The sequence below is a fragment of the Lampris incognitus genome, chromosome 10 (assembly GCF_029633865.1).
Source record: "Lampris incognitus isolate fLamInc1 chromosome 10, fLamInc1.hap2, whole genome shotgun sequence".
Lineage (NCBI taxonomy): Eukaryota > Metazoa > Chordata > Actinopteri > Lampriformes > Lampridae > Lampris > Lampris incognitus.
This window is the reverse complement of record NC_079220.1, coordinates 55,849,536-55,873,390: the sequence shown is the minus strand read 5'-3', so window position 1 is coordinate 55,873,390 and position 23,855 is coordinate 55,849,536. Positions and strand designations below refer to the sequence as shown.

Sequence of the window (23,855 nt, the reverse complement as noted above, 5' to 3'; positions counted from 1 at the left end):
TAAGCCTTAGCACATGCCTAACATCACTCCACCTTACATTGTACGTAACATTAATTTTATCAACACCTCTAATCCCAAAACGATCAGTGTCAAACAGCAAAATAAATAAAATCATATGACCAGTGTCACATGGACGACCCCTTGTGGATGTCTGACCTATAGCAGTTCTATAGTATGATCCATACAGAATCTACTACTTCTACTTTCGGCTGCTCCCGTTAGGGGGCGCCACAGCGGATCATCCGTTTCCATCTCTTCCTGTCTTCTGCATCTTCCTCTGTCACACCAGCCACCTGCATGTCCTCCCTCACCACATCCATAAGCCTCCTCTTTGGCCTTCCTCTTCTCCTCTTCCCTGGCAGCTCCATATTCAGCATCCTTCTCCCAGTATACCCAGCATCTCTCCTCCACACATGTCCAAACCATCTCCATCTTGTCTCTCTTGCTTTGTCTCCAAAACGTCCAACCTGAGCTGTCCCTCTAATATACTGGTTCCTAATCCTGTCCTTCATCACTCCCAATGAAAATCTTATCATCTTCATCTCTGCCACCTCCAGCTCCACCTCCTGTCTTTTCATCAGTGTCACTGTCTCCAAACCATATAACATAGCTGGTCTCACTACCATCTTGTAAACCTTCCCTTTAACTCTTGCTGGTACCCTTCTGTCACACATCACTCCTGACACTCTTCTCCACCCACTCCACCCTGCCTGCACTCTCTTCTTCACCTCTCTTCTGCACTCCCCGTTACTTTGGATAGTTGACCCCAAGTATTTAAACTGATAAATAAAGAATAATGAGGAATATATGATTTATTGAGCTATGCAGGCACATCCCAACTCCTAAATGATGGAAACATACAGGTGTATGAATGACAGAAGCTGTGAAAAGGGTTTCCGGTGCCAACCAGAGGAACACTTGGCAAGGAAACTAAACGGGCTGAAATGGGCTGCACGGTGGCCCAGTGGTTAGTGCTGTCGCCTCACAGCAAGAAGGTCCTGGGTTCGAACCCCGGGGTTGTCCAACCTTTGGGGGGGGGGGGGATCATCCCAGGTGATCCCATCCCATCACGGAGAGAACATGCAAACTGTGTGGCGTTTGAATGGTCTCCCTGTGTCTGCGATGGGTTTTCTCCGGGTGCTCCGGTTTCCCCCACCATCAGAAGAAACATGCATGTTCGGGTTTGTACTCCTGTCTGGGCCCCTGAGCAAGGCAATGGGAAAAGAACTGGAGTCGGTCCCCAGGCGCAGCGTGACGGCGGCAGCCCGCTGCTCCGAGCTACACAGATCACAGCTAGGATGGGTTAACGTGCAGCAACTGAACTTCCCCGAGGGGCTTAATAAAGGAAACTTAATTCAATTAATTTAATAAACATGTACACTGGTCAAGTTTTCTTTTCTTTAACAAAACCAAATTTGAATTAAAAAAAAACTTGAGTAACATGACCTCATACGGCGTGCTTGTTTTACAAAAATTTCAAACACTCACACAGACATAGTGTGTGTTCACATATGTACACACATAACCCAAAATCCACTTTATTCTCCAGTCTTTGGTGCATGCTGCAGCATGCTTCCATACCCGTTCAGTACCCAAGTAAAAACAAAACACCAATACCTGTCCAAAAAATGCATATATGTATATATACATATATATACACAGCCATTATGTAAAGAATCAAGTGTAAAGTATAGTCTCGTGTAATTAAGCAATGTCTCCTGCTCAACAAGGCATCATTCTCTTTTATAATTAACCCGTTTTAGCATTAATCGCCTTTTAACTCGCTACGCCCACTACTGTGACTTCAACAGCGGTAAAGTAAAACTTGCATTTTTGAGAACAGTAAAAAGGGGAATACGAGGACAGCGAAGAGTACACCTGCTTCCCAACAGAGGACTTGAACTGGCGTCTTTTTTAATCCGTTTTCTTGCCGGCTGTCAGTTTGTCGGCGTGGCGTGCGAAGGTCTCGGCCACCAGTAGGGGGAAGACTATTGAGGCGTCCGCATACACCTGGGGAGATCAGAAAAACACACACCCAACAAGGTTAGGTACTCCTTTTCTTTGTCCACCTCCTCTTGCACTGTCTGGAGAGGACTTCGTGCCACCCTGAGAGGCAAACAGGACTTTGGGGTGAGGGGGAGAACCATCGCCATGATGAACTGTTTTGCAGTGAGCATTATTGCCTGTAATAAGCCCTCAGGGGTGAGCAGTTATGTCTTCATTTGTCTTGACATGTTGGCCTTTTTGTTGTTGCGCTGAAAAATGTGTTTTATCTGCATTTACACCTGGAAAACATCATCTAAATGTGACCCGTAACACAAGCAGACAAGACAGACGGATAGATCATTTAGAAAAACTAAAATTGCGGGGAGTCCGGGTAGCGTAGCGGTCTGTTCCGTTGCCTACCAACATGGGGATCACTGGTTCGAGTCCCTGTGTTGCCTCCGGCTTGGTCGGGCGTCCCTACAGACACAACTGGCTGTGTCTGCGGGTGGGAAGCCGGATGTGGGCATGTGTCCTGGTCGCTGCAGTAGCACCTCCTCTGGTCCGTCGGGGTGCCTATTTGGGGGGGTAGCGTAGCGTGATCCTCCCACACACTACGTCCCCCTGGTGAAACTCCTCACTGTCAGGTGAAAAGAAGCAGCTGGTAACTCCACATGTATGGGAGGAGGCATGTGGTAGTCTGCAGCCCTCCCCGGATCGGCAGAGGGGGTGAAGCAGAGACCGGGACAGCTCGGAAGAGTGGGGTAATTGGCCAAGTACAATTGGGGAGAAAAGGGGGGGCGGGGTAAAAAGTTTTAGTGAATAAATAAATAAATTTAAAAAAAATGATAGTATAGATCACTACATCAAATAGTAACAAGAGTCAAAGAGATTCAACTGTGTGTGTGTGTGTGTGTGTGTGTGTGTGTGTGCGTGTGTGTGTGTGTGTGTGTTAGCACATGTGAGAACAGAAAATGAGCATGTCCTTGTTCTTGGTATTTTCACACCTAATGCTACTGGGTGAGGAAATAGTACCTTGACGGGCTTTGCATCCATTCTGATCTTGCCCCAAGACACAGCCTCATCTGGTCTGGCTCCAGAGTCTGAGCCGTCAAACTCCTGCCCCGTGTTGACGAAGACCGAGTACTCGGCCCCGTTCCTCTGGAGGCAGATCAGAACAGTGTAAGAACACGGTGGAGAAAGACGTGAGAGTGTTTTTGTGTGTATTTGTGTGAGCGAAAGTCTTATCACACAGAGAAGATAGTGCTCCCACTTATATTTTAAGTGTCGAAATGCCCAACTTTTCCAAGACCTGGAATCCATGATCACATCTTGAGATTTTGATCAGCTTAGCTCTGCTAATGATGGATGAGTAATATGTCCACAAACCCACATCTGACTCAGTAACTAAATATTACACACAAACCATGTGTGACTTGACAATATGTCTACAGCTAAATAAAATGTATAGTCTTGTGTCCTGGGCTAAACAATATTTTTCCAAAATTTTCCAGACTATGTTCAATATATATATATATATATATATCTTTTTGATTTTCCATTGCATCCATCCATTATCTGAACTGCTCATCCTGCTCTCAGGGTCGTGGGGATGCTGGAGCCTATCCCAGCAGTCATTGGGCAGCAGACAGGGAGACACCCTGGACAGGCCATTACCGGCCCGGCCCGGCCCGCCCCACCCACCCACCCACCCACCCACCCACCCACCCACACACACACACACACACACACACACACACACACACACACACACACACTCACTCACTCACTCACTCACTCACTCACTCACACCTAGGGACAATTTAGTACGGCCGATTCACCTGACCTACATGTCTTTGGACTGTGGGAGGAAACCGGAGCACCCGGAGGAAACCCACACAGACACGGGGAGAACATGCAAACTCCAGAACAGAGGACAACCCGGGACGACCCTCAAGGTTGGACTACTCCAGGGCTCGAACCCAGGACCTTCTTACTGTGAGGCGACAATGCTAACCACTGGGCCACCATGCCGCCTTGGTTTAAAAGTCACAAGATCAAGAAATGACCAACAACCCGCCCCCCCACTTCTCTTCAAGGCTTTTCAGACCTGTGTAGTCGCCTCGGTGTGAGAGTGACTGGGGGAAAGTTAAGAATCAAACCACATAATAATGCGTTGCTTTTATATCAACAGGGTCTAAAGAATTACACCATACGGAGCTTAAACATGAACGCTGGTTACCATGAGATTGGCATTGGCGATGTGGTGCTTGACCAGGCCTCCCCCCAGGATGATCATCCCCGTCCGTTTGGCAAACACCGCCTGGCTGTTCACCCTACGGATATCTGAAATCAATTCATATTCATGATCAACTTTTTGCTTTTGTTACCTCGGAGCAGGAAATCCATTTAGCTTTTGTTTATTTTATACCAATTTGTCAGAAAGGTGGACATGTGAGAGGAAGGGAGACAGAGAAACTTTGCAGCAGGATTCGCTCACAAGGCGGCGGGGACATACAGTGTACGCCGCGCCGGTGGCAGAGATCACCACTTGACTATATTCGAGCACACGGTCGACTTATGACCCAAAGATGAATCCAGTTTGGCACCAGCGTGGTTCTGTTTACCTTCCACGATGTCCAGCACCAAGCCGGGCTTCTTGAAAGAATGGAAATAGATCATGTCTCCCAGGGAGCCGTCCGTCAGGGCAGGGCTGAACACTGGGATGTTGTTCTGCAACAGACAGCAGGCCAAAAACAGCCCAGTCACTCACACTTTTGTAGTTTTACACATCGTCGGTACTCACTGGACGGCGAATTAAGTACAAAAGGCAGGTTATCATAACCGAATGGATGGGAATCGTACATTTTTTTCCCCAGAGGACTGTTAACTGCACCGCCTCAAAAAGAGTAGAAAACACATACGTATTCATGTTGTGTTGCTGTTAAGCCCACTGAGGCAAATTTGTAATTTGTGATATTGGGCTATACAAATAAAATTGATTTGATTTGATTCATGATAAACTCTCTTCACCACTGTTCTTCCTCTGGACTGCTGGTTATGCCAGCTGCTCCCTTCTAGTTTCCTACAGTGGTTTACTAAATGTAATCCCGGGTCTCACTTTGTAAGCCCAGTAGTAGACCGAGTCGGGATTGTTAATCTCCTTGCCCAGTCGATGGATCATCTTGGATGGGGTCCAACGGGTGCCCTGAGGGAGGGAGGGAGGGGTCAAAAGTACAAAATCAAAATCCTACACACAACGATGTGACAGCCAGGTTTTGGACATCAAAACTGTACAACTGAATGGAAAATTTACCAATGACGAGAAAAAGAGTTAACCTCCACCTGTAGTCTAGCATTTTAGTTAACGTAACTAGCGAACAATGACATCTTCATCTTTTTGGATTTTTCCCTCTTTCCCCCCCAATTGTATCTGGCCAATTACCCCACTCTTCTGAGCCATTCTGGTCGCTGCTCCACCCCGTGTCGATCCGGGGAGGGCTGCAGACTACCACATGCCTCCTCCCATACATGAGGAGTCGCCAGCCGCTTCTTTTCACCTGACAGTGAGGAGTTTCGCCAGGGGGACGTAGCGCATGGGAGGATCACGCTGTTCCCCCCCAGTTCCCCCTCCCCCTTGAACAGGCATCCCGACTGCCCAGAGGAGGCGCTAGTGCAGCGACCAGGAGACACACACCCACATCCGGCTTCCCACCCGGAGACACGGCCAATTGTGTGTGTAGGGACACCCAACCAAGCCAGAGGTAACACAGGGACTCAAACCAGTGATCCCTGTGTTGATAGGCAACGGGATAGACCACCACACCACCCTGACGCCCCCCAAAACATCTTCATCTTACAGTCAAACTAACCTCTGTTTCCTGCTCCAGCACCATCTGGTCCAGAATTGGCATCAGCCAGTCTTCAAATTTACAGTAGTTAGCATTTGGCACAAGCAAGTTACCTATCCTATACAGAAAAAGAGGGGAAATGGGGTGGGGAGGGGTCAGTTTAACAAACAAAACGTGAGCTGTTTGAGCATGGAGCAACCCTGCCCTGGTTATGATGCATTTCTCAGACTGGTGGAGTGATACCAATGACAGTGCTGTAGAGGCCAACCTGTTGATACCCCTCTGGCGCAGCTCCTTGCCAGCCATGGCAAAGTCCCCTAAGTAGGTATGAGCAAGACACTTTATCAGATCCTCCTCTATACCACCAGCTGTGGTTACGATCACATCCACCTATGCAAGGCAAACAAAGACCGTACTGAGGACAGTTCAATGTCACTGAAGGTTGTCAATTACTTATTATGTATTAAATATCCATTAGCGCACTTAAGTGTACGTGTGAATTGCGGGTTGTACCATTTTGTGCTGTGCTAGGTAACGGATGCTCTCCCTAACTCCAGAACTGATGAGGTTGGAGGTATAGCCCAGGAAGATGGTACACCCTTGTCGGATGGATTCAGTCCAATCGCTGCCTTCCACGGGCTCAACTGGCTCAAGACGTTTCTCTATCTGTGGGAATAGAGTGGATGAACGAGTTCCCTTTACCAAACTTGTATCACCAGATCTGGCATCATTGAGAAGTCAGGTGATTCTCATGAACAACATCTTAGTAACAGGTGATCAGTGATATAAAGCAGCACGCAGTCACAAACCATTCTTGTGTCTGTTACTGTGCCATATATAGTAGTAATCATAAAACCAGTGTCCTCTACTGTAACAAGACTCCGCTATTTATGACACTGTAAGTCAGAGGTTTTTCTTTTAGTGGAGGGCCATTATGAGGCCTTATGCCCCACCCGGGGTGAAGACGATAAGTAAGTCGGAGGTTTTCAAAGTTCCCATATGAACACTCGGGTTTCAGCTTGCAGCAGTCATGTTAAAAATAAAATAACCCGGTATTAATTAATATACAAAACCTTGTAACTGACAATACTGACAAAGCATTGTAGCATAATATAGTTTCATTTTGGCCAGGCTACAAGTCATGGACTTTGAAATTACATATGAAATTATGACAAAATCATTCTTAAAGGCCCAGCATACCTCTAGAGTAAAGTAACTGTCCATAGAGTTGGTTGAGATTATCAACTATGTGGATGAGAACTGAATTATCAGTGCCTGCTTTGTCCACATAAATAAAAATATGGTATTAATTAGCAGGATAATCTTAAAATTTGATGAATATTCAATACTTTTACTGAATGAAGGCTGGCATTATTCAGGTTTTTTGAAGCACTGCTCTATCAAAATAAAGATTACCTCAGGCAACCCAACAAAATATAAGATGATTATTCCTACCAACGCATACGGCTCATAGAATTTTTTTTACTTTTCAAAAATGAAAGAAGTAACCATTTATGCCCATGTACACTTCTGGCTGCAGCATCCAAACTATAGGCAACAATCTAGCACACACCCACCCACCCCCTGCATCCCTCTAACCATCTTATTGATCTCCTCGACAGCCATGCCCATGCTGCTGGCCTGGAAGCCAGTAGTAAGGTAAGACTGGAGCAGCGCCCGGTGGTCGACCCCCTGGTTGAAGTCATAGCCCCGGATCTTGGGCATGTCTTCTGGAAGGTCAGTGCTTTGCTTAAGGACCGCCTCCATGGCCACTGGAGGGGCATGGTCTGCCATGTCTTCTGCAAACAAACAAAAAGTAAAGGCAGCAAGTCAGATATGTCAACAGGGTGATTTCTCATCAAGGAGAGGGATAATGGGATGCTGTAATAATGGATATTGTAATAAGGATGAATGCACAGATGGATATAATTCTCCATTTTGTGGTAGACAGATCATAGTGCTGCTTTAATCGCCACGTATGGACAAAGAGATCCAAGCTTTAGGTTTTGGTGCTCGAGCTTCATTGATATGGAGCAACGACTTTATTGGGGGCTGGGTTTTAGCCTTTGATATGTGCACAACAACATACTGTAAAGCTGGTCCCAAAATATCAGGGTGGCTCAGTGACCCTTAATGGAATAACCCAAGAACATTTGGTCATGGTCTCATGATTACACTGTTGTAATAAGTCTTCGCAGAACATCCTGAAGGAGACATTCTCCAAAAGCCCTCTAGAGGAACTTTGTGCAGTGGAATTGACCAGCAGTTTGGAAGTATTCAGATGCCTTGTATTTGTCGAACTGGTTTACTTTATTCTGGTGGTGGAGGGCTCTATATACTTAATAAATCTTGTTATTTTTTGTTTTGTTTTTTTGCAAAATTTCACATCCATGAAAGTAATTTTTTTAATAATAAACCGTTTTTCCCTGCTTTAATTATAGAAATTGGGAAATATATCTCTACCATTTCCAGAAGCACAAACAGAAAAGCAGTCAAACATATAATGCTTGCTTCCATTATAACATTTTCACTTAATGTTCACTGTAAATTTACCCCCAGACAAAAGTGCTTCAGTTTTGTTCAACATTATCATCATTATTATTGTTAATACTACAGTTCATTCATTTTCTTTATTTACTTTTGTTATGACCATGGAATGTAAAGGTGTCAGGTTGTTTATAGTTGATTGGTCTGATGATATGTATGTACAGTGTTCCTGTATCGCTTTTCTTGTCAATAATAAAACAAAAAGTGTTGTGAGTGTGCGCTCGCAAACGAGCGAGCAACAGCGGCAGCGTGTTCTTGAAAACTGTACAGCCATCCTGCAGGAAGTGGTACTGTGGAAAATGGCTTCTTTTTTTTTGGAAACCATCCATCCATCCATTATCTGAACCGCTTATCCTGCTCTCAGGGTTGCGGCGATGCTGGAGCCTATCCCAGCAGAAACCAGGGTTATATATATATTAGCCACAAATGCTTCACAACATTTTCCCTTTTTTGGGTGTGTTAGAACAGAACTACAACACCTGGTTCCAACCCGTCACCCATCCCAAATTCTCAATGAAAACAGGGGAGAAGAAAAAAAATGCACATAGAGAACTGAATAAGTAAATAAGACACATGTACACACACACACACACACACACACACACACACACACACACACACACACACACACACACACACACACACACACACACACACAGAGTTGATAAAAGGAAATACAATAAAGTAGGGAGGTCAGTGCAATAAAAAAGGAATGGATTCATTGATAATCAGCTGGGGTCCAGAGAGGTAAGAGAATTTACATACGGGATAATAGGCTGCCATCTTTTGTAGAACTTAGCAGCTGAGCCTCTTAAGGAGCACTTCGCCTTCTCTAATGGGAGGACATTAAATCCTTGGTAACACTTTAGTATGGGGAACATATTCTAAGTAAAAAAACTTAATTACTAGTGAATTAGTAATGATCAAGATGTCACTTTAGTATGGGGAACATATTCTAAGTAACAAAAACGTAATTTAGAGTAATGTAACACTATGAACACTTGTAGTTTTGTGTTTTGTTATGTAAGAACAGACCATATTCATTAAGTGTTAGTAAGGGAGAATAACTCTTCTTGTGGTACTACCACCTTATAAAGGCCATACTAAGCAAAGCATATTGAGATGGTACTACTAATAAGCAATACTTCTGAGGTTATAGAGGGAAAACTCCTAGTTAATGGCTTACTGATTGTATAATAAGGCCATGCAGAATAAGGCATTAATGAGTACGTAATAATGACCAATTAAGAGCCAATGCTGCTAATTTGCATGCTAATAAGCACCTAATTAATGGTGACTACGTTCCCCATACTAAAGTGTTACCAAATCCTTTAACCGGCAGGTGGTGGGAGGAGGATTTGGGCTTTTCCACTCTACCAGAACGCGTCTGCGGGCAATGAGTGAGGCAAAGGCAACGGCGTCAGAGATTCTTCTTGCCAAGACCGGTGGGTATGGGGGGCCCAAAGACGGCTATCGGGGGGCAGGGATCCAGTGTAATATCGAGCCCCCCCCCCCCGTCAGCTTAAACAAACCGGGCCAGAACTCAGCTAATTTTGGACAGGGGGGGAAACATGACCGGTCCGCCGGTGATGAGCCCCCATCTATCGCAGGTATCACCCGTGCCTGGCAACAGCCCACGAAGCTTAGCTTTTGTAAAACGAACTTAAACTGAGCTAAACTTAAACGGGACCATTAGCGGTTTAAACGGCTCTTTAATAAACAAACCATGACAGACCAAATAGAAACGATGCAGGCCGCGTCGGTGTGTGAAACTCCGCCCATTTCCACCCCGGCGAACCAATTCCGAGATTTGATTGGACGGGGCGTCGTTTTTCTCGGGCAAAACGTCGAACTCGATTGGTTCATGGTTAAATCAATCAGCGGGGAGGGCGGGGCTGGGCGGATCCACGCCGATGGCAAGCCGCTGTCTTGTTTGTGTCCGGCGGCTCTTTGTGAAACGCGGAGCGGCGGCGGCGGCGGATGTGAACACGCCGTTGTAAACATACCTGTCGCGGAGGAGCGTACGGAGCTGTCGGTCAGAGGACGCCGGAGGGGCCGCCGTCCGGGAGCTACTGAGTCGCGCAGGAAGCCCGCATCGCATGGCGCTTGCTCGGCGCAAGGAAACTCCTACGGAAACCAAACGCGGACAAACTTCTTCTTCTTCTGGTTTGTTGGCGAATTGCAACCAGGTGGCGCGTTATCGCCACCTACTGTTACATTAAAGAATTAATGTATATCCTTCCCCATCAATCCAGTACCCTTGAGAGAGGTGAAGATATATTTCAGCAAATCGTTCCCGGTGCTCCTTGTGAAAAGTTGAGTTTAGGTCCATGTGCATAATTCCTGTTTGTTCCAATATAGTTTGTAGTATGACTCCCTCTCTCTCTCTTGCATATGTTGGGCAAATAACAAATACATGTTCTGTTGTCTCTGGTTGGCGGCAGACATCACAGCTCCCAGTTGATGCTTCCTGGCGAGTTGCAATGAGGAATTCAGTCTTGTATGGCCAAATCTTAACCTGCTAATGATGTTCTGTTCTCTCCTTCTCTTCCCCCAAGTCCTTTCTACTCCTACTTCCTGTTGGATCCGGTGCAAATGTTTCCTTTTCTATTATCGTCCAGTAATGCCTGCCATTGTGCCTTGATTTTGGGTCTTATAAATGATTTTGTTTCTGCTTTGCTGCTTGGAACTGACAGTTCTACATGACTTGCTCTCAACCCGTTTTTGGCCCGTTGGTCCACTGTTTCATTTCCCCTAACACCTACATGAGCTGGTATCCACATAAACTGAGCGTCTATTCCCAACCTAACAGTCCTGTATAATAGCTGTTATATTTCATAGAGAATATCTTGTCGACAGTTTGAAGATGTATTTTTTTAAGCTATTTAAGTTTGCACTGGAGTCTGGGCAAATGAAAACTCGCCTTGGTTGAATTTCTTCTACCCACTGAAGAGCTATGAGATACCCAACATTTCTACTGGGATCACTCGGTCGCTTTTTCACTGACCTTTAACTCAGGAACATGAAATGCACAACCGGTGTTTCCATTCTCTGGATTCTGGGATCCATCAGTAACCTCGCTGACAGTTCGGCAGGATATTGTATTCAGCAGAAGTCATCAAAAATGAAAAAAAGTAAAAAATGAACAAAGGAACAAACACTCAGTCACATAGCTGCAACAGATAAAAGAGAAAACACAGTCTTTATATACTATGATTATACCACGTCCCTGCCTGGCATGTGTGCGTCCTACTTTAGAAAATGTTTTATGGTGGTAATATGGCATCGTTAGGAATTGCATCAAAAATAATTGCAATTTTACGTGATTTCATATGTGGGTATTTCAAATTCCTCTACAAACCATACATAGGGTTGTAAATAGCTGTAAGTAGGATTGCAAGTAGCTGTAACTGTAAGTAGGATTGTAACTAAGTAGGATTATAAGTAACTGTAAGTAGGATTGTAACTGTAAGTAGGATTATAAGTAACTGTAAGTAGGATTGTAAGTAGCTGTAAGTAGGATTATAAGTAACTGTAAGTAGGATTGTAAGCAACTGTAAGTAGGATTATAACTAACTGTAAGATTGTAAGTAGCTGTAAGTAGGATTATAAGTAACTGTAAGTAGGATTGTAAGTAGCTGTAAGTAGGATTGTAAGCAACTGTAAGTAGGATTATAAGTAACTGCAAGTAGGATTGTAACTAAGTAGGATTGTAAGTAACTAAGCAGGATTATAAGTAGCTGTAAGTAGGATTGTAAGTAGCTGTAAGTAGGATTGTAAGTAGCTGTAAGTAGGATTGTAAGTAGCTGGAAGAAGGATTGTAAGTAACTGTAAGTAGGATTATAAGTAACTGTAAGTAGGATTGTAAGTAGCTGTAAGTAGGATTGTAAGTAACTGTAAGTAGGATTGTAACTGTAAGTAGGATTGTAAGTAACTGTAAGTAGGATTGTAAGTAACTGTAAGTAGGATTGTAAGTAGCTGTAAATAGGATTGTAAGTAACTGTAAGTAGGATTGTAAGTAGCTGTAAGTAGGATTGTAACTGTAAGTAGGATTGTAAGTAGCTGTAAGTAGGATTGTAAGTAACTGTAAGTAGGATTATAAGTAGCTGTAAGTAGGATTGTAAGTAGCTGGAAGAAGGATTGTAAGTAACTGTAAGTAGGATTGTAAGTAGCTGTAAATAGGATTATAAGTAACTGTAAGTAGGATTGTAAGTAGCTGGATTGTAGTAGTTGGATTCAAGAAGAGGCTGAGAAAATATGTAATGCAGAAAGAGATTATCCAGTAGTTGTTTTTTTGTTTTGTCTAATTGGGTGTGATGGGTATAGAGGATTTCGTGTAGTGCTCAGAGCTGGTTGATGAGTTTAGTTTTGTGTGACGTGTCTGGTTGTTGCTGTGATATTGATGTATGTTCTGTTTTTGCTTCTGACTTTTGAATTAACTGTTGTGCTGTTAGACCCCAGGAAGAACAGTCGCTGCTGAGGCAGTGACTAATGGGGATCTGGAATAAAGAAAGTAGCCTAATCTGTTCATTCGATAGTTGAATATTTCACTGTTAGAGTACCGTTATTTAACTGTACGTGAGGAAATGATAATAAGCGTTTGGTTTTTGAACAGGACGTCTTTATTGTTCCATGTGAAGCAACAGGCAGTTCAGCACACATCCTTCCTCAGCTTGCACTCTCTGATGCTGCAGCATCCACCCGCCTGCCTGCCTGCCTGCCTGCAGGCCCTGGCCTCCCTCCCACCGTGCAGTCGCTGCTGACTTGCACCAACATTGAATGTGAATTTGCTCCCAACCGCCTTACAAGCACACACACACTTTAAACCCATTTGAATTGGCTGCACTAGTTTTTGATCGGCATACGAGGGTTTGGGAAACGCCGCCGCTCGCACGAACAGGTGTGTAGGTGGGGTATAGGCTGTAGCGGGACAACAGACGCAGTCCTGCGATGTCTCCGATCTTTCATCATCGGGGGAGGCCGCGAGGGGCTGTGTGATCTCTCCGTGACCTTTCCAGATGTGTGTGGCGTGACCTCTCTGCTCTTAACACATCACACGGCCCTTTGAAATACCCCCTAAAGAGAATGGCCACGAAGAGGGAGGAGACGGGGCAACAGCTAAAAAGGACACTCGCATGTTCGTCCGACCAAAAGTCCCCCAGAAGACCTCTAGTAACCTCCCAGATTGTAAAAAGTTGGGACAGCGATCAAGCACACGTCGTGCAAGACTTCATTAGAGGTGAGCTTCTGCAAACATCCAAGCTATTTCTCTGTCTGTCTTCGGGGTCGGGTGAGGGGTCAATATGAGGGGGGGGGGCAGATATTAGGACCGCTTTGAAAACCCTCTGTGGAACCTTTGTGCTTCCGTGCCCAGGAGCAGGGCGATGTCCGGAAAGGTGTGTAGTAGCAACAGCGTGGTGCAAGCCCGGCGAGTGGTGGACCAGCTGCGGGTGGAGGCCGGCATGGAGAGAACCAAGGTATGTGCGTCCACCCTTGGGTCCAGTCTGCTTCGGCTCATCTGTGCCCTGCGAATTGCTTGGCAGCATACACGCGTGTACGTCTAACGTAGCTGCTTGTGCTGCTACTAAGTAACTGCTAAGTGTCGTTTCTTGGTCGTTACAAGCGTTTCCAGATCCAGACCCGGACCCGGACCAGGACCAACTTCCTCGCTAAACGTTTAACTGACAACGATTACTAGTGCAACCCGACCCTTTAAATGGTGTTTGCATGACAAGAGTAGACTGTCACTCCCCGTTCTGGGTCCCCTGCAGGTCTCCCTGGTGGCAGCAGAGCTGGTCCAGTACTGCCAGGACCACATGCGCACTGACCCTCTGGTCACGGGCGTTGTCGCCTCCGCCAACCCATTCAAAGACAGGAAGACCTGCGCACTGCTCTAAGAGGGCTGCTCCATGAAATACCCCGCGTGACCTGCGCACCCAGCCGGGCACTACAGCAAGGCGTTTATCCAGCGCTCGGCTGGCAAACCTGTTGCACGTCACAGTAAAGCGCAACAGCGGCGGCTGTCGGTCAGAATGCGAACTGAAAAGAAGATGAAACTTTCGGGTCTTCTTCGACTCCTTGGTGCTGGCGTGTCCGTAAGTTCTCAGTTTGTTGACAAATGCGCTATTAGCTCCATGAAGTACTGCAGAATCATAGCGGTCAAAGCTAAAATGCCGGACACTTGTCGTTTTTGTTGAACTTAGTGACACCTGGTGGTACCGACGGCTAACTGCAGCGATGTTTGACCCAGACTGAGGAGGTCTCCACTACTAGCTGCCAAACAGAAAGCACGACGGAAGCTGACTTTAAGACAGTGCTGTTGCAGCATCTGTTGGTTTCCTAAAGCTCGGTCTCCCCTAGCTGCTCATTGGCCAGAACAACTCTGCCTCTCCGGACTCTCGCCCCTGCAGCTGCCCCGCTCCCAAGTGCTGCTGCTGAGCTGTCATTTGCCCCGGGAGAGTCCTGCTCAACAGAAACCACTAAACCGGACAAATGCAAAAGCAGGCAAGAGTCACGTGTTCACGGATGAGCCACTGTCCTCAGCAAGAAAGCATTAAAAAAAAAAGTCACATGCAAATCTTCACTCACGTAGCTTTAAAAGTTAAAAACTTTTATCAGTGAAGCCTCGTTTTCTCCTTTAATTCCTCCTGGTCAACGTATTTCTCAGTCATGCGCAGTGCTTTAGCAGCTTTACTGTGGCAATTCACATGGATTTTTAAAGTGAGCCCCGGAAAGCGATCTACACTCCTCCGTAGAGGAGGCGGCTAGCTCAGAAACCAGACCTCCTGGCCTACACAGTGACAGACATGTATGTTGGTCAGGGTGACAACAGTGCTTCACTTGACACAGGTCCACATTTATTATGCTTTGTGATATACAATATGCATACGTGAGTTGTGGATCATATTATTTAGACTGATATATACATGAATCTTTCTAAATCAGAGACTACACAATGTGTGAGACACACACACACACACACACACACGTACACACAAATGCTGCAAGGACAGCGCAACAATGACACGCTGAGGAGGTGTGACGGTGTAGGTACAGAGACGGTGAAGAACACACCGTGCGAGTCAGTGCTGCGTTTCGAATGAGTAGGTTCACAGACACAACCCGACACGTCGAAACAAGGCTCGGCTGTGTCAGAGGTAACCAGCACAACCACCGCGGCCACTTACAAACACAAGGGTTAGCTCACACTGTGACCAAAAAGCTGACCTTTGACACTGACGGCCCCGACATCACGGAGCAACTGCCTGGAAGGGTCTTTACTGGAGACGGACTCAAGTCAGTTGACTTCATCCAGAGAGCACTATTGTTCATATCATGAATAAATACAACAAACCACATCCAGGTTTCAAGCCTCCAGAAAGACTTTCTGGATTTGTTTGTTTGTTTGTTTTTTTTGTCTCCGTGGTGATGGCGGTCACGTGGCTCGGGTCCTGGGCTGTTCCAGTGGCGTCTGGACACTGCTTGGCATCCTCCTCCTCATCATATTCTTCATATATTTTATAATTCCATCATAACTGTGCTATCCTCTTTCAGTGTTGTATTGTGTAAGTTGTGTAAACACAACATCATGTCACGTTGTGCATCTTGGGAGAGAGAGATCCTCCTCTGTTGGTCTCCTCCTGTTTTTCCTCTCTGTTAAAGGGTTTTTAGGGAGTTGTTCCTTATCCGATGAGAAGGTCTAAGGACAGGATGTTGTGTTGCGGTAAAGCCGACTGAGGCACATTTGTAATTTGATATTGGGCTATACAAATAAAACTGACTTGACTTGGAGTATTTCTTGCCTCCGGTCTTTTTTCAGTGAAACAGACTTTGAACATAATGTCATTGAAAGCTTTGCGTGCTGGCCAAACCTTCTTTTTCTTTTAATATTCTACGGGACAAGCAGTAGCAACCACAGAGTGGAATTTTTCCGGGTTTGAAGGTAAACCCCAGTTTAGCTCTCAATGGAGATGGAAGTCCCTAACTGAATGTCCTGATGCATGCTCAATAATCCAGGTCAGAAAACCAAATAAGGTTGAATCAGTTCATCTGGACACAACATGTACTGACAGATACATTTCATCACTCACAACACGTCAGGCCAGGACTCCACAGTCTACACCATCTACAGGCCAGTGGCCACTCTTTAAAGGATGAGGATGTGCACATCCTTGATAGGGAGGAACGCTGGTTTGAACGGGGAGTCAAAGAGGCCATCTATGTGAAGAGGGAACGACCATCTCTGAACGGGGGGGGGGGGCTAAGAGTACATCTGTCACCATCTTACAATGCTGTGATTGCAACTATTCCCCAATCCTCTGTGAATAGTACACATGACTATTGTAAATCTAGTTAGTGGTCACGCCATATTTGCAGATGAAACTGGTCGTTGGTTTCGGTCGTTGTATTTTACTGTATTGTATTGTACTGTATTGTTTATAAGGGTGAGGATACCTGCAGTCAGTTGAGACTGAAGAGGCCACTCAGTTGAGGCATGAAACGTATCTGTCCATAAACGTTGTGTCCAGATGAACTGATGCACCCATCCATCCATTATCCAAGTCGCTTATCCCAACGGAGGTCGCGGGGATGCTGGAGCCTATCCCAGCAGCCAGACTGGGTGGCAGGCAGGGAGACACCCTGGACAGACCACCAGTCCATCCCAGTTGAACTGATTCAAACTTCTTTAATATTACAAAGTCTTCAACTGTTTCTGTAACGTCATCCCACATTAATTCAGAGGCGTTTGCAGGTCTTGGTTGTTCATTTTCGGGCTCGCCACACCTCCACGCACATAGTCCCTGATGCTATGGCTAGCACTCCTGCCTCCACACTCAGCTGGTAAAGACAGAAATGATGAGTTAAATTGGAGTGGTGGTTGGTGTTTTTTGTTGTTGTCTGTCATGTTGAATTAATCTTATAAAACTAAGTCAACAATATGAATGCTAACTATCTGAACTTGTAGTTGTGCGTTCTAATCAATGTGCAACACTAACCCCATTGACCCCAGCCTGGTGACGCAGTGTGCATAGTGTCCTTGGAGGAGCACAAGGGAGATGTACCTGGAGAAAAATGAACAAAAAAAAACAAAAACAAAGACTGACATCAGAGAGCATCTGTGAATGAATGAACACAAAATTATAGCAATTACATCACGATTATGAGGAAAATTTACATCACAAACTGCACAACATTAAAAAGCAGAGATGTATAGATAAATACAAAAAGTAAGGAAATGTGTATTTGGTAGATTATCTCTTTGTTCTAACAATGCTTCTTGGCAATAAATCTTATACCGTTGGAAAGCCTGTTTATTTCCCTTTTAAATGGGGCCACATGTGTAAGGAACTTGCATTTGTGGGATGAGCAGCAGAGCTGAGTATGTGGGTTGCGCCCATGAAAAATTTGCCAAATCTTCTCTGCCAATGCCAAACAGCTTATTTTGCTGTTGCTATTGACTCTTTTGAGCCTCTGGTACCCCAGGTGCTGACAATCAGGTGCCTGATATAAGACTTATTGCCAAGAAGCACTGTTACAACAAAGACATAATCTACCAAACACACATTTCCTTACTTTTTGTGCTAAGTTTACAACACAATGGACATTTGACACAATGGAATTTTCAAAGCCTTACCTTGATGGTACGATCGGATGAGCAGGTGTAGAGGCTGCCAGAAGACCTGTGGATGCCTGTGACCAGAGAGGTATGTCCCACATCAAACTGGGACAGGGTCTTTAAACACCCTGCCTGCATGGAAAATGCATGGAGCATGCCCCTGTTGTCTCCTGCCCACACCTCATTGCCGTTGTAGCTCATGGAGAGGAAGTAGGTGCTGAGCTGGGAACAGGGGGAAGGGCTAAACTCTATCATGGTGTATACAAGCACATGTGCACAAATATGTATACAATGAGACAAAGCAACTGCTCTAATGATATTATGACAGTAGTAACGATGAGTACGAGTGTGTGTATGCATGGTTACCCTGAGTCTCTTGAGGGGTTTCCCTGCCCTGCGGTCATAAATGGCCACAGTGTGGTCTTTGCTCCCAGAGATGATGTACCGTTCGTCTGCAGCCAGGCACATCACAGCATTCTTATGGAGAGGAAGGCTCTTCACCAGCGGCTCAGGCACTGCGACACACATTTATGAAATTGTAAACATTTTCTTTCTTAGATAACAGCTGATATCTAAGTAATTCTAAAAAATGCAGCGTTGTATATTCATGGTTAGAAAAGTCTCACCTCTTCATTTATCAATCAGTCAGATGACGTTGACTCATGTAGCACATTTTCAACACCTTTACAGCAAAGTATTTTAAGTAAAAAGGTCAAAACAGAAGACAAAGTTACCCCTCACCTCTGGTGTCATAGATGCTGACCCTCTTGTCAATTGTGCCAGCAAGCAGCACATCCGTCTGACAGGATAGACACAGAACAGCAGCCTGAGCCCTGATTAAGCTCCTCTCTGCCCCACCCGCCTCCAGGTCCCACAGCTTCACTGTGCTGTCGAAGCTTCCTGAAGCCAATAGGGGACCCTTTGATGCTAGGCACCACACCCAGCCTCGATGGGTGCTATAGAGGCCCTTCCCCCCCAGCGTACACAACATCCTGCCACTGGAGCCCTCTTGCAAATCCCACAAGATAACATTCCTGTCCCTAGAGCCTGAAGCACACACTGCCCCCTTGTCCCCGATCAGCAGGACTGAATCCACCTGGGCACTGTGGCCATAGGAAAGGGTGATGCGTTCTAAGGATGGTGGTGGACTTGGGGTTCTTTGAGGCTGATCTTGCTGCACCCCCATCTCCACCTCTCTATCAGCCTGATACCTGGGGTCTGGCAGGTCCTCATGGTTGTCCACTTCATCAACCACTCTTTCTCTCCCCTCGTTGTCATCAAGCACTTCTCTCTCACCTCTGCCTTCCTCCATTACTGCTGCAGCTTCCTCTTCTGGCCTCTCTTCGAAGTCCTCCCTCATTCCTCCCTCTGGGTACCTTTCTCGGTCTGGCTGCAGCTCTCTGTCCTCTCCGTCCAATGGAACCTCCCTCATTTCAGGAACACCAAAGGCTACCTCCTGTGCTGCAATTCCAACCTCATCTTCAACGTCCAACGCCTGACACCTGGGGTCTGGCAGGAACTCATGGTTGTCCACTTCATCAACCACTCTTTCTCTCCCCTCGCTGTCATCAAGCACTTCTCTCTCACCTCTGCCTTCCTCCATTACTGCTGCAGCTTCCTCTTCTGGCCTCTCTTCGAAGTCCTCCCTCATTCCTCCCTCTGGGTTGCTTTCTCGGTCTGGCTGCAGCTCTCTGTCCTCGCCATCCAATGGAACTTCCATCATTTCAGGAACACCAAAGGCTACCTCCTGTGCTGCAACTCCCACCCCGTCTTCAACGTCCACACCAGCATCTTCTTGTCCTTCGGCTTCTGGTTCTTCATCTGCCCTTGGCTGCTGTGCTTCTCTCCCCATCTCCCCATTATTCTCTTGGGTCTGTCTGGCCACCCAGTCTGCCTGACTTGCCCAGCAGTTTATCAGGTGCTCCATTTCCAGGCAGGCAGTGGGCCAGTCAAAATCCTCCCTTGGACCCACAGGGAAGCCAGCTTGGGAGCCTGTTAGCCTGCGTGCTCGGAGCTGCCAGGCTGTGCTGTCCTTACCCACATAACCCAATGCATGGCACACCTTAACAGAAAGCAGTGAATCTTAAGTTACATCGTTATTCCACTGAAGTACAAGAAAAGGCCAATTAAATACATCCTCAGTCATGTTTTTTTTAGCCATAGCTGTTTCATCACATCTTATAGGTCAAACGAAACTACTCTCAGATAAAAGCCTGCTGGCATAAACCAAACAGCTGAAGCATAGCCAATGTATCATACTGGCATACAAGGAAAACCTAGAAGATCATTATTTTAGCCAGTCAGTGTTGGGATTATGGAACATAAAGTCAAACTGTACATGCTTTATTACATTGTACAGATATGAGATAGTGAAAAGGCTGAAAATAATATCAGAAAAGATGGAGAGCAAGAATGAAAAAACATGAAAAAAGAAAACGCCTGAACTTCTCATTTGCTGTGATAATGTCCTCTACTCAACTTTTCCTCACACACACTGACTACTGACACAAACTAACCTTTGGTAGCACAGTGATGACACACTGGGCAGGGAGATGTGAGGCAATGAGGGCCATCATCTCCCAGGGCAATGACAGCAAACCACTGCTCTCAACTGAAGGAGAGGGGCTAGATTCTGTTGAGGAAGGACAGGGACCTGCTAGAGGACTGGGAGAAATATGGGGATGAGGGAAGAAAAATGAAACGCTGTCCAGAAAAACAAACAGACACTGTCACTTGTTGTGAGTATTCTGTTAAGTTAGGGTGACAACATGAAGTTACGGAAAGAAGGGCCATGAGATAATTCAATATTAACGTTTATCTTTCAACAGTACTGTATCGGGATTACATCTGAATATGGACATATTGTGACACACAAATTTTTGTCTAAATCAATAATAACAATAATAATCTATTACTTATAACTTCTTAAAAAAGAAGGTCTGAAATATTTGAGGGAGTGTCGTTTGAAAACTAGTTTTGGCTTGATATTATACAATACCAAACAGCACAATAGGATGAACTTCCGCTGGAGTCCAAAACATGGTAATTGAATATGCAAGCGTATTTATCATGATATACAGACGGGTGACAAATTAAAGGAAAAACTGATATAAAGTGTCTTAGAAAGGTGTTGGGCCACCATGAGCCTCCAGAACAGCTCTAATGCTTCTTGTCATAGATTCAACAAGTCTCTGAACTCTACTGGAGGGATGGAGCACCATTCCTCCAAGATATTCCCTCATTTGGTGTTTTGATGATGGTGTTGGAGAGCGCTGTCTAACACGTCAGTCCAAAATCTCCCATAGGTGTTCAATTGGGTTGAGATATGGTGACTGCGAAGGCCATAGCATATGATTTACATCATTTTCATACTCGTCAAACCATTCAGTGACCCCTCATGCCCTGTGGATGGGCGCATTGTCATCCCAGAATAGACATTCCTGTCGGGACAGAAAGGTCTCATAACAGGAAAAGGGTATAATAACTCAGAATCTAACTTTGTTTTGATTTTCAGTCACCCTTTCCTCTACAAGTGGACCCAAACCATACCAGGAAAATGCCCCCCACAGCATAAAAGAGCCCCCAGGCCACCTCATTGTAGGGGTCAAGCATTCAGGTTTTTCCTTTGTCACCCATCAGTATATCGATAACACATAAAATTCCTTATGAATATTGTGGTAATAACATTTTCCTTATTGCCCAGCACTAATGGAAAGCTTTACCCTAGCAGGTCATGTCTGGGCGTTTCGCTGGTAGGAGGTCTCACAGGATCAAGAAGTGGTCCGTCCTGGTCCTCTGCCCTTTGTCTGTCTATTCCTGCCTCCTCTTCCTCCATGTTCAGCCAGGCCTCAGACATCACGTTTTCTTCTCTCAGCACAAGACAGCCAACCCTACCGGTTAGCTAGTTGACTGATTTTAGGGAGGCACTCACCCACACACACGTATTACTACGATTTGATAGATCTGTTATGCTACACAAAGAATTTTAACCAGAATAAGAATCAGAATACTTTATTCATCCCCGAGGGGAAATTGGGCATGAATATTATAATAAAAAAAAAATGCAATGAAACAGCCATTAAGACCATGTCAAACAAAAGACTACCAGGGATGGGCAACATGACCCAGAAAGGGCCGGTGTGGGTGCAGGTCTTTGTTCCAACCAAGCAGTTACACACCTGAGTCTATTAGTCAACCAATAGTCTTGTTCCAACCAAGCAGTTATACGCCTGAGTCTACAAATCATGGTCAAGTCAAGTCAATTTTATTTGTATAGCCCAATATCATCAATTACAAGTTTCAAATTACAAAGGTCCTTAGCAAAGTCTATTGGTTGACTAACAGAATCAGGTGTGTAACTGCTTGGTTGGAACAAAGACCTGCACCCACCCTTTCTGGACCATGTTGCCCATCCCTGATAGACAGCAAATAGCTTCCTTTCGAAATGGAGTCATATGCAATTATGGTGTTACTTATAATCATTTACTCACCACAACTTCCGTTTTATTCAGGTCGGGTCTTCTGTGACAGTTCACCTGATATCGATCTTGGTCATCATATGTAGATGACAGTTAACAAGAATGTACTTTTATTATCAACAATAAACGGCCATATGGCTTAAATACTTTTAAACGAGTCTCGATATCGGAGGTTCCGGCCCGGCATGGTTCGGTTCGGGAGGGTGCGTTTACTAACCAACCACTGATAACGGACACATCACTAATGTCACTGAACTCACAATGTTATCGGCGTTATTAACATTGTCGTTATTGCCGAGATCTCACCCCATTGTCTTTGTTTGTAATTTTCACAAAACGTAAGCACAATAAGTGGTTAAAAACATGCCAACTGACAAATCTTCGACAGATGAGATCGGAGAAACTACAAAAACAAAAAAAATTCAAATTACCGCTTCCGGCGTTGAGAAATGTCGTCATCAGACCGCGCTTAAGGCTGATTGGACGCATCCGACGCAATAAAAACAACAAAGGATGCACGCGACGGCCCGGCAGCCTGTGGTCACGTGACGTGCACAACGTCGGCGGTTTGACGCGTCGCCTCAAGATTGTCACGGGCGCGTCCCGAGCGCTCTAAAACGATGCGTGCTTCCGTAACCTGAAGCAGTTCCACCCAATATGGCGACGTCCACCCGTCAATCAACCGTAAACTTTTAGTGGCGCAAAGCCAAGATTCACCAGCTAAGCGCTAACACGCCCCACTTTTCAAAGTTCACAGCGTTACGTCCCACCCGTCTGCCCCGGTTCACCCGGAAACACGTCACGATGCGGAAATCGGACGCACGTCTCCCGTCACCACGCCCGTGACATTTAGGTCACCTCGTGTTCATGTCTGTGGTTCTAATGCGCAGTCACAGCCGCTCCGCTCGCCTGGGTACAACGGACGACGACGGACATCACCCTCCATCCTTCCGACTGAGGAGCCATGGTGGAGGGGGGGGGGCATGGGGGGTGGGAGGGGACCCTCAGGGAGAGGGGTGTCTCCTCCAGGACAGACAGGCGTGCAGCAGGCACCGAGCCGGGGAGGTGGACAATGCGGCGGCAACAGGCTGAGAACTGAAACAGTGATTTTGTCCAGGGTGTCCCCCCCCCCCCCTCTGCCTGCCTGCCGGGATAGGCTCTAGCATCCCCGCCACCCGGAGGCCGGGATAAGCGGTTGGGATGATGGACGGATGTTTATCGTGGGATACCAATGTTAGGAGTGCTGTCTTCTCCATTTTCCTGCTGGGGCAGGGCATGGCACTGAAGGGTCCGAGTCACACCGGAGCCCCACACACTAACACTGTGTGCACTTATTTCAGCTGGGATTAAGCCAAGACGGATTAGATGGGGAGATTTGAG

General features: G+C 45.9%; 3 protein-coding genes across 4 annotated transcripts; 1 reads left to right on the top strand and 2 right to left on the bottom strand.

Moving 5' to 3' along the window:
- Positions 1–803: 803 nt before the first annotated feature.
- On the bottom strand, positions 804–10,500 carry dhps (deoxyhypusine synthase). The gene is made up of 10 exons (XM_056287893.1): positions 10,388–10,500; positions 7,434–7,633; positions 6,348–6,500; positions 6,103–6,224; positions 5,856–5,952; positions 5,105–5,191; positions 4,611–4,716; positions 4,226–4,329; positions 3,019–3,144; positions 804–2,010 (listed from the first exon to the last, which is right to left on the bottom strand). Exons 2-10 carry the CDS (start codon positions 7,626–7,628, stop codon positions 1,915–1,917), a joined length of 1,086 nt encoding a protein of 361 aa, XP_056143868.1. The 5' UTR covers positions 7,629–7,633; positions 10,388–10,500; the 3' UTR covers positions 804–1,914.
- A 3,265-nt stretch (positions 10,501–13,765) lies between these two features.
- LOC130119654 (guanine nucleotide-binding protein G(I)/G(S)/G(O) subunit gamma-12-like) lies at positions 13,766–14,826 on the top strand. Its single transcript, XM_056288231.1, has 3 exons — positions 13,766–13,858; positions 14,153–14,476; positions 14,585–14,826. The coding sequence occupies exons 1-2, from the start codon at positions 13,766–13,768 to the stop codon at positions 14,276–14,278; spliced, it is 219 nt and encodes a 72-aa protein (XP_056144206.1). The 3' UTR covers positions 14,279–14,476; positions 14,585–14,826.
- A 2,092-nt stretch (positions 14,827–16,918) lies between these two features.
- fbxw9 (F-box and WD repeat domain containing 9) lies at positions 16,919–23,282 on the bottom strand. Of its 2 annotated transcripts, none has more exons than XM_056288529.1 (9): positions 22,907–23,282; positions 22,488–22,543; positions 21,720–21,887; positions 20,514–20,661; positions 18,739–20,059; positions 18,364–18,512; positions 18,016–18,219; positions 17,378–17,443; positions 16,919–17,219 (listed from the first exon to the last, which is right to left on the bottom strand). In XM_056288529.1, the coding sequence occupies exons 3-9, from the start codon at positions 21,851–21,853 to the stop codon at positions 17,145–17,147; spliced, it is 2,097 nt and encodes a 698-aa protein (XP_056144504.1). In that variant the 5' UTR covers positions 21,854–21,887; positions 22,488–22,543; positions 22,907–23,282; the 3' UTR covers positions 16,919–17,144. The 2 variants fall into 2 exon arrangements, with proteins under 2 accessions (XP_056144504.1, XP_056144503.1); XM_056288528.1 differs by having other exon boundaries at positions 21,720–21,861.
- Positions 23,283–23,855: the final 573 nt, after the last annotated feature.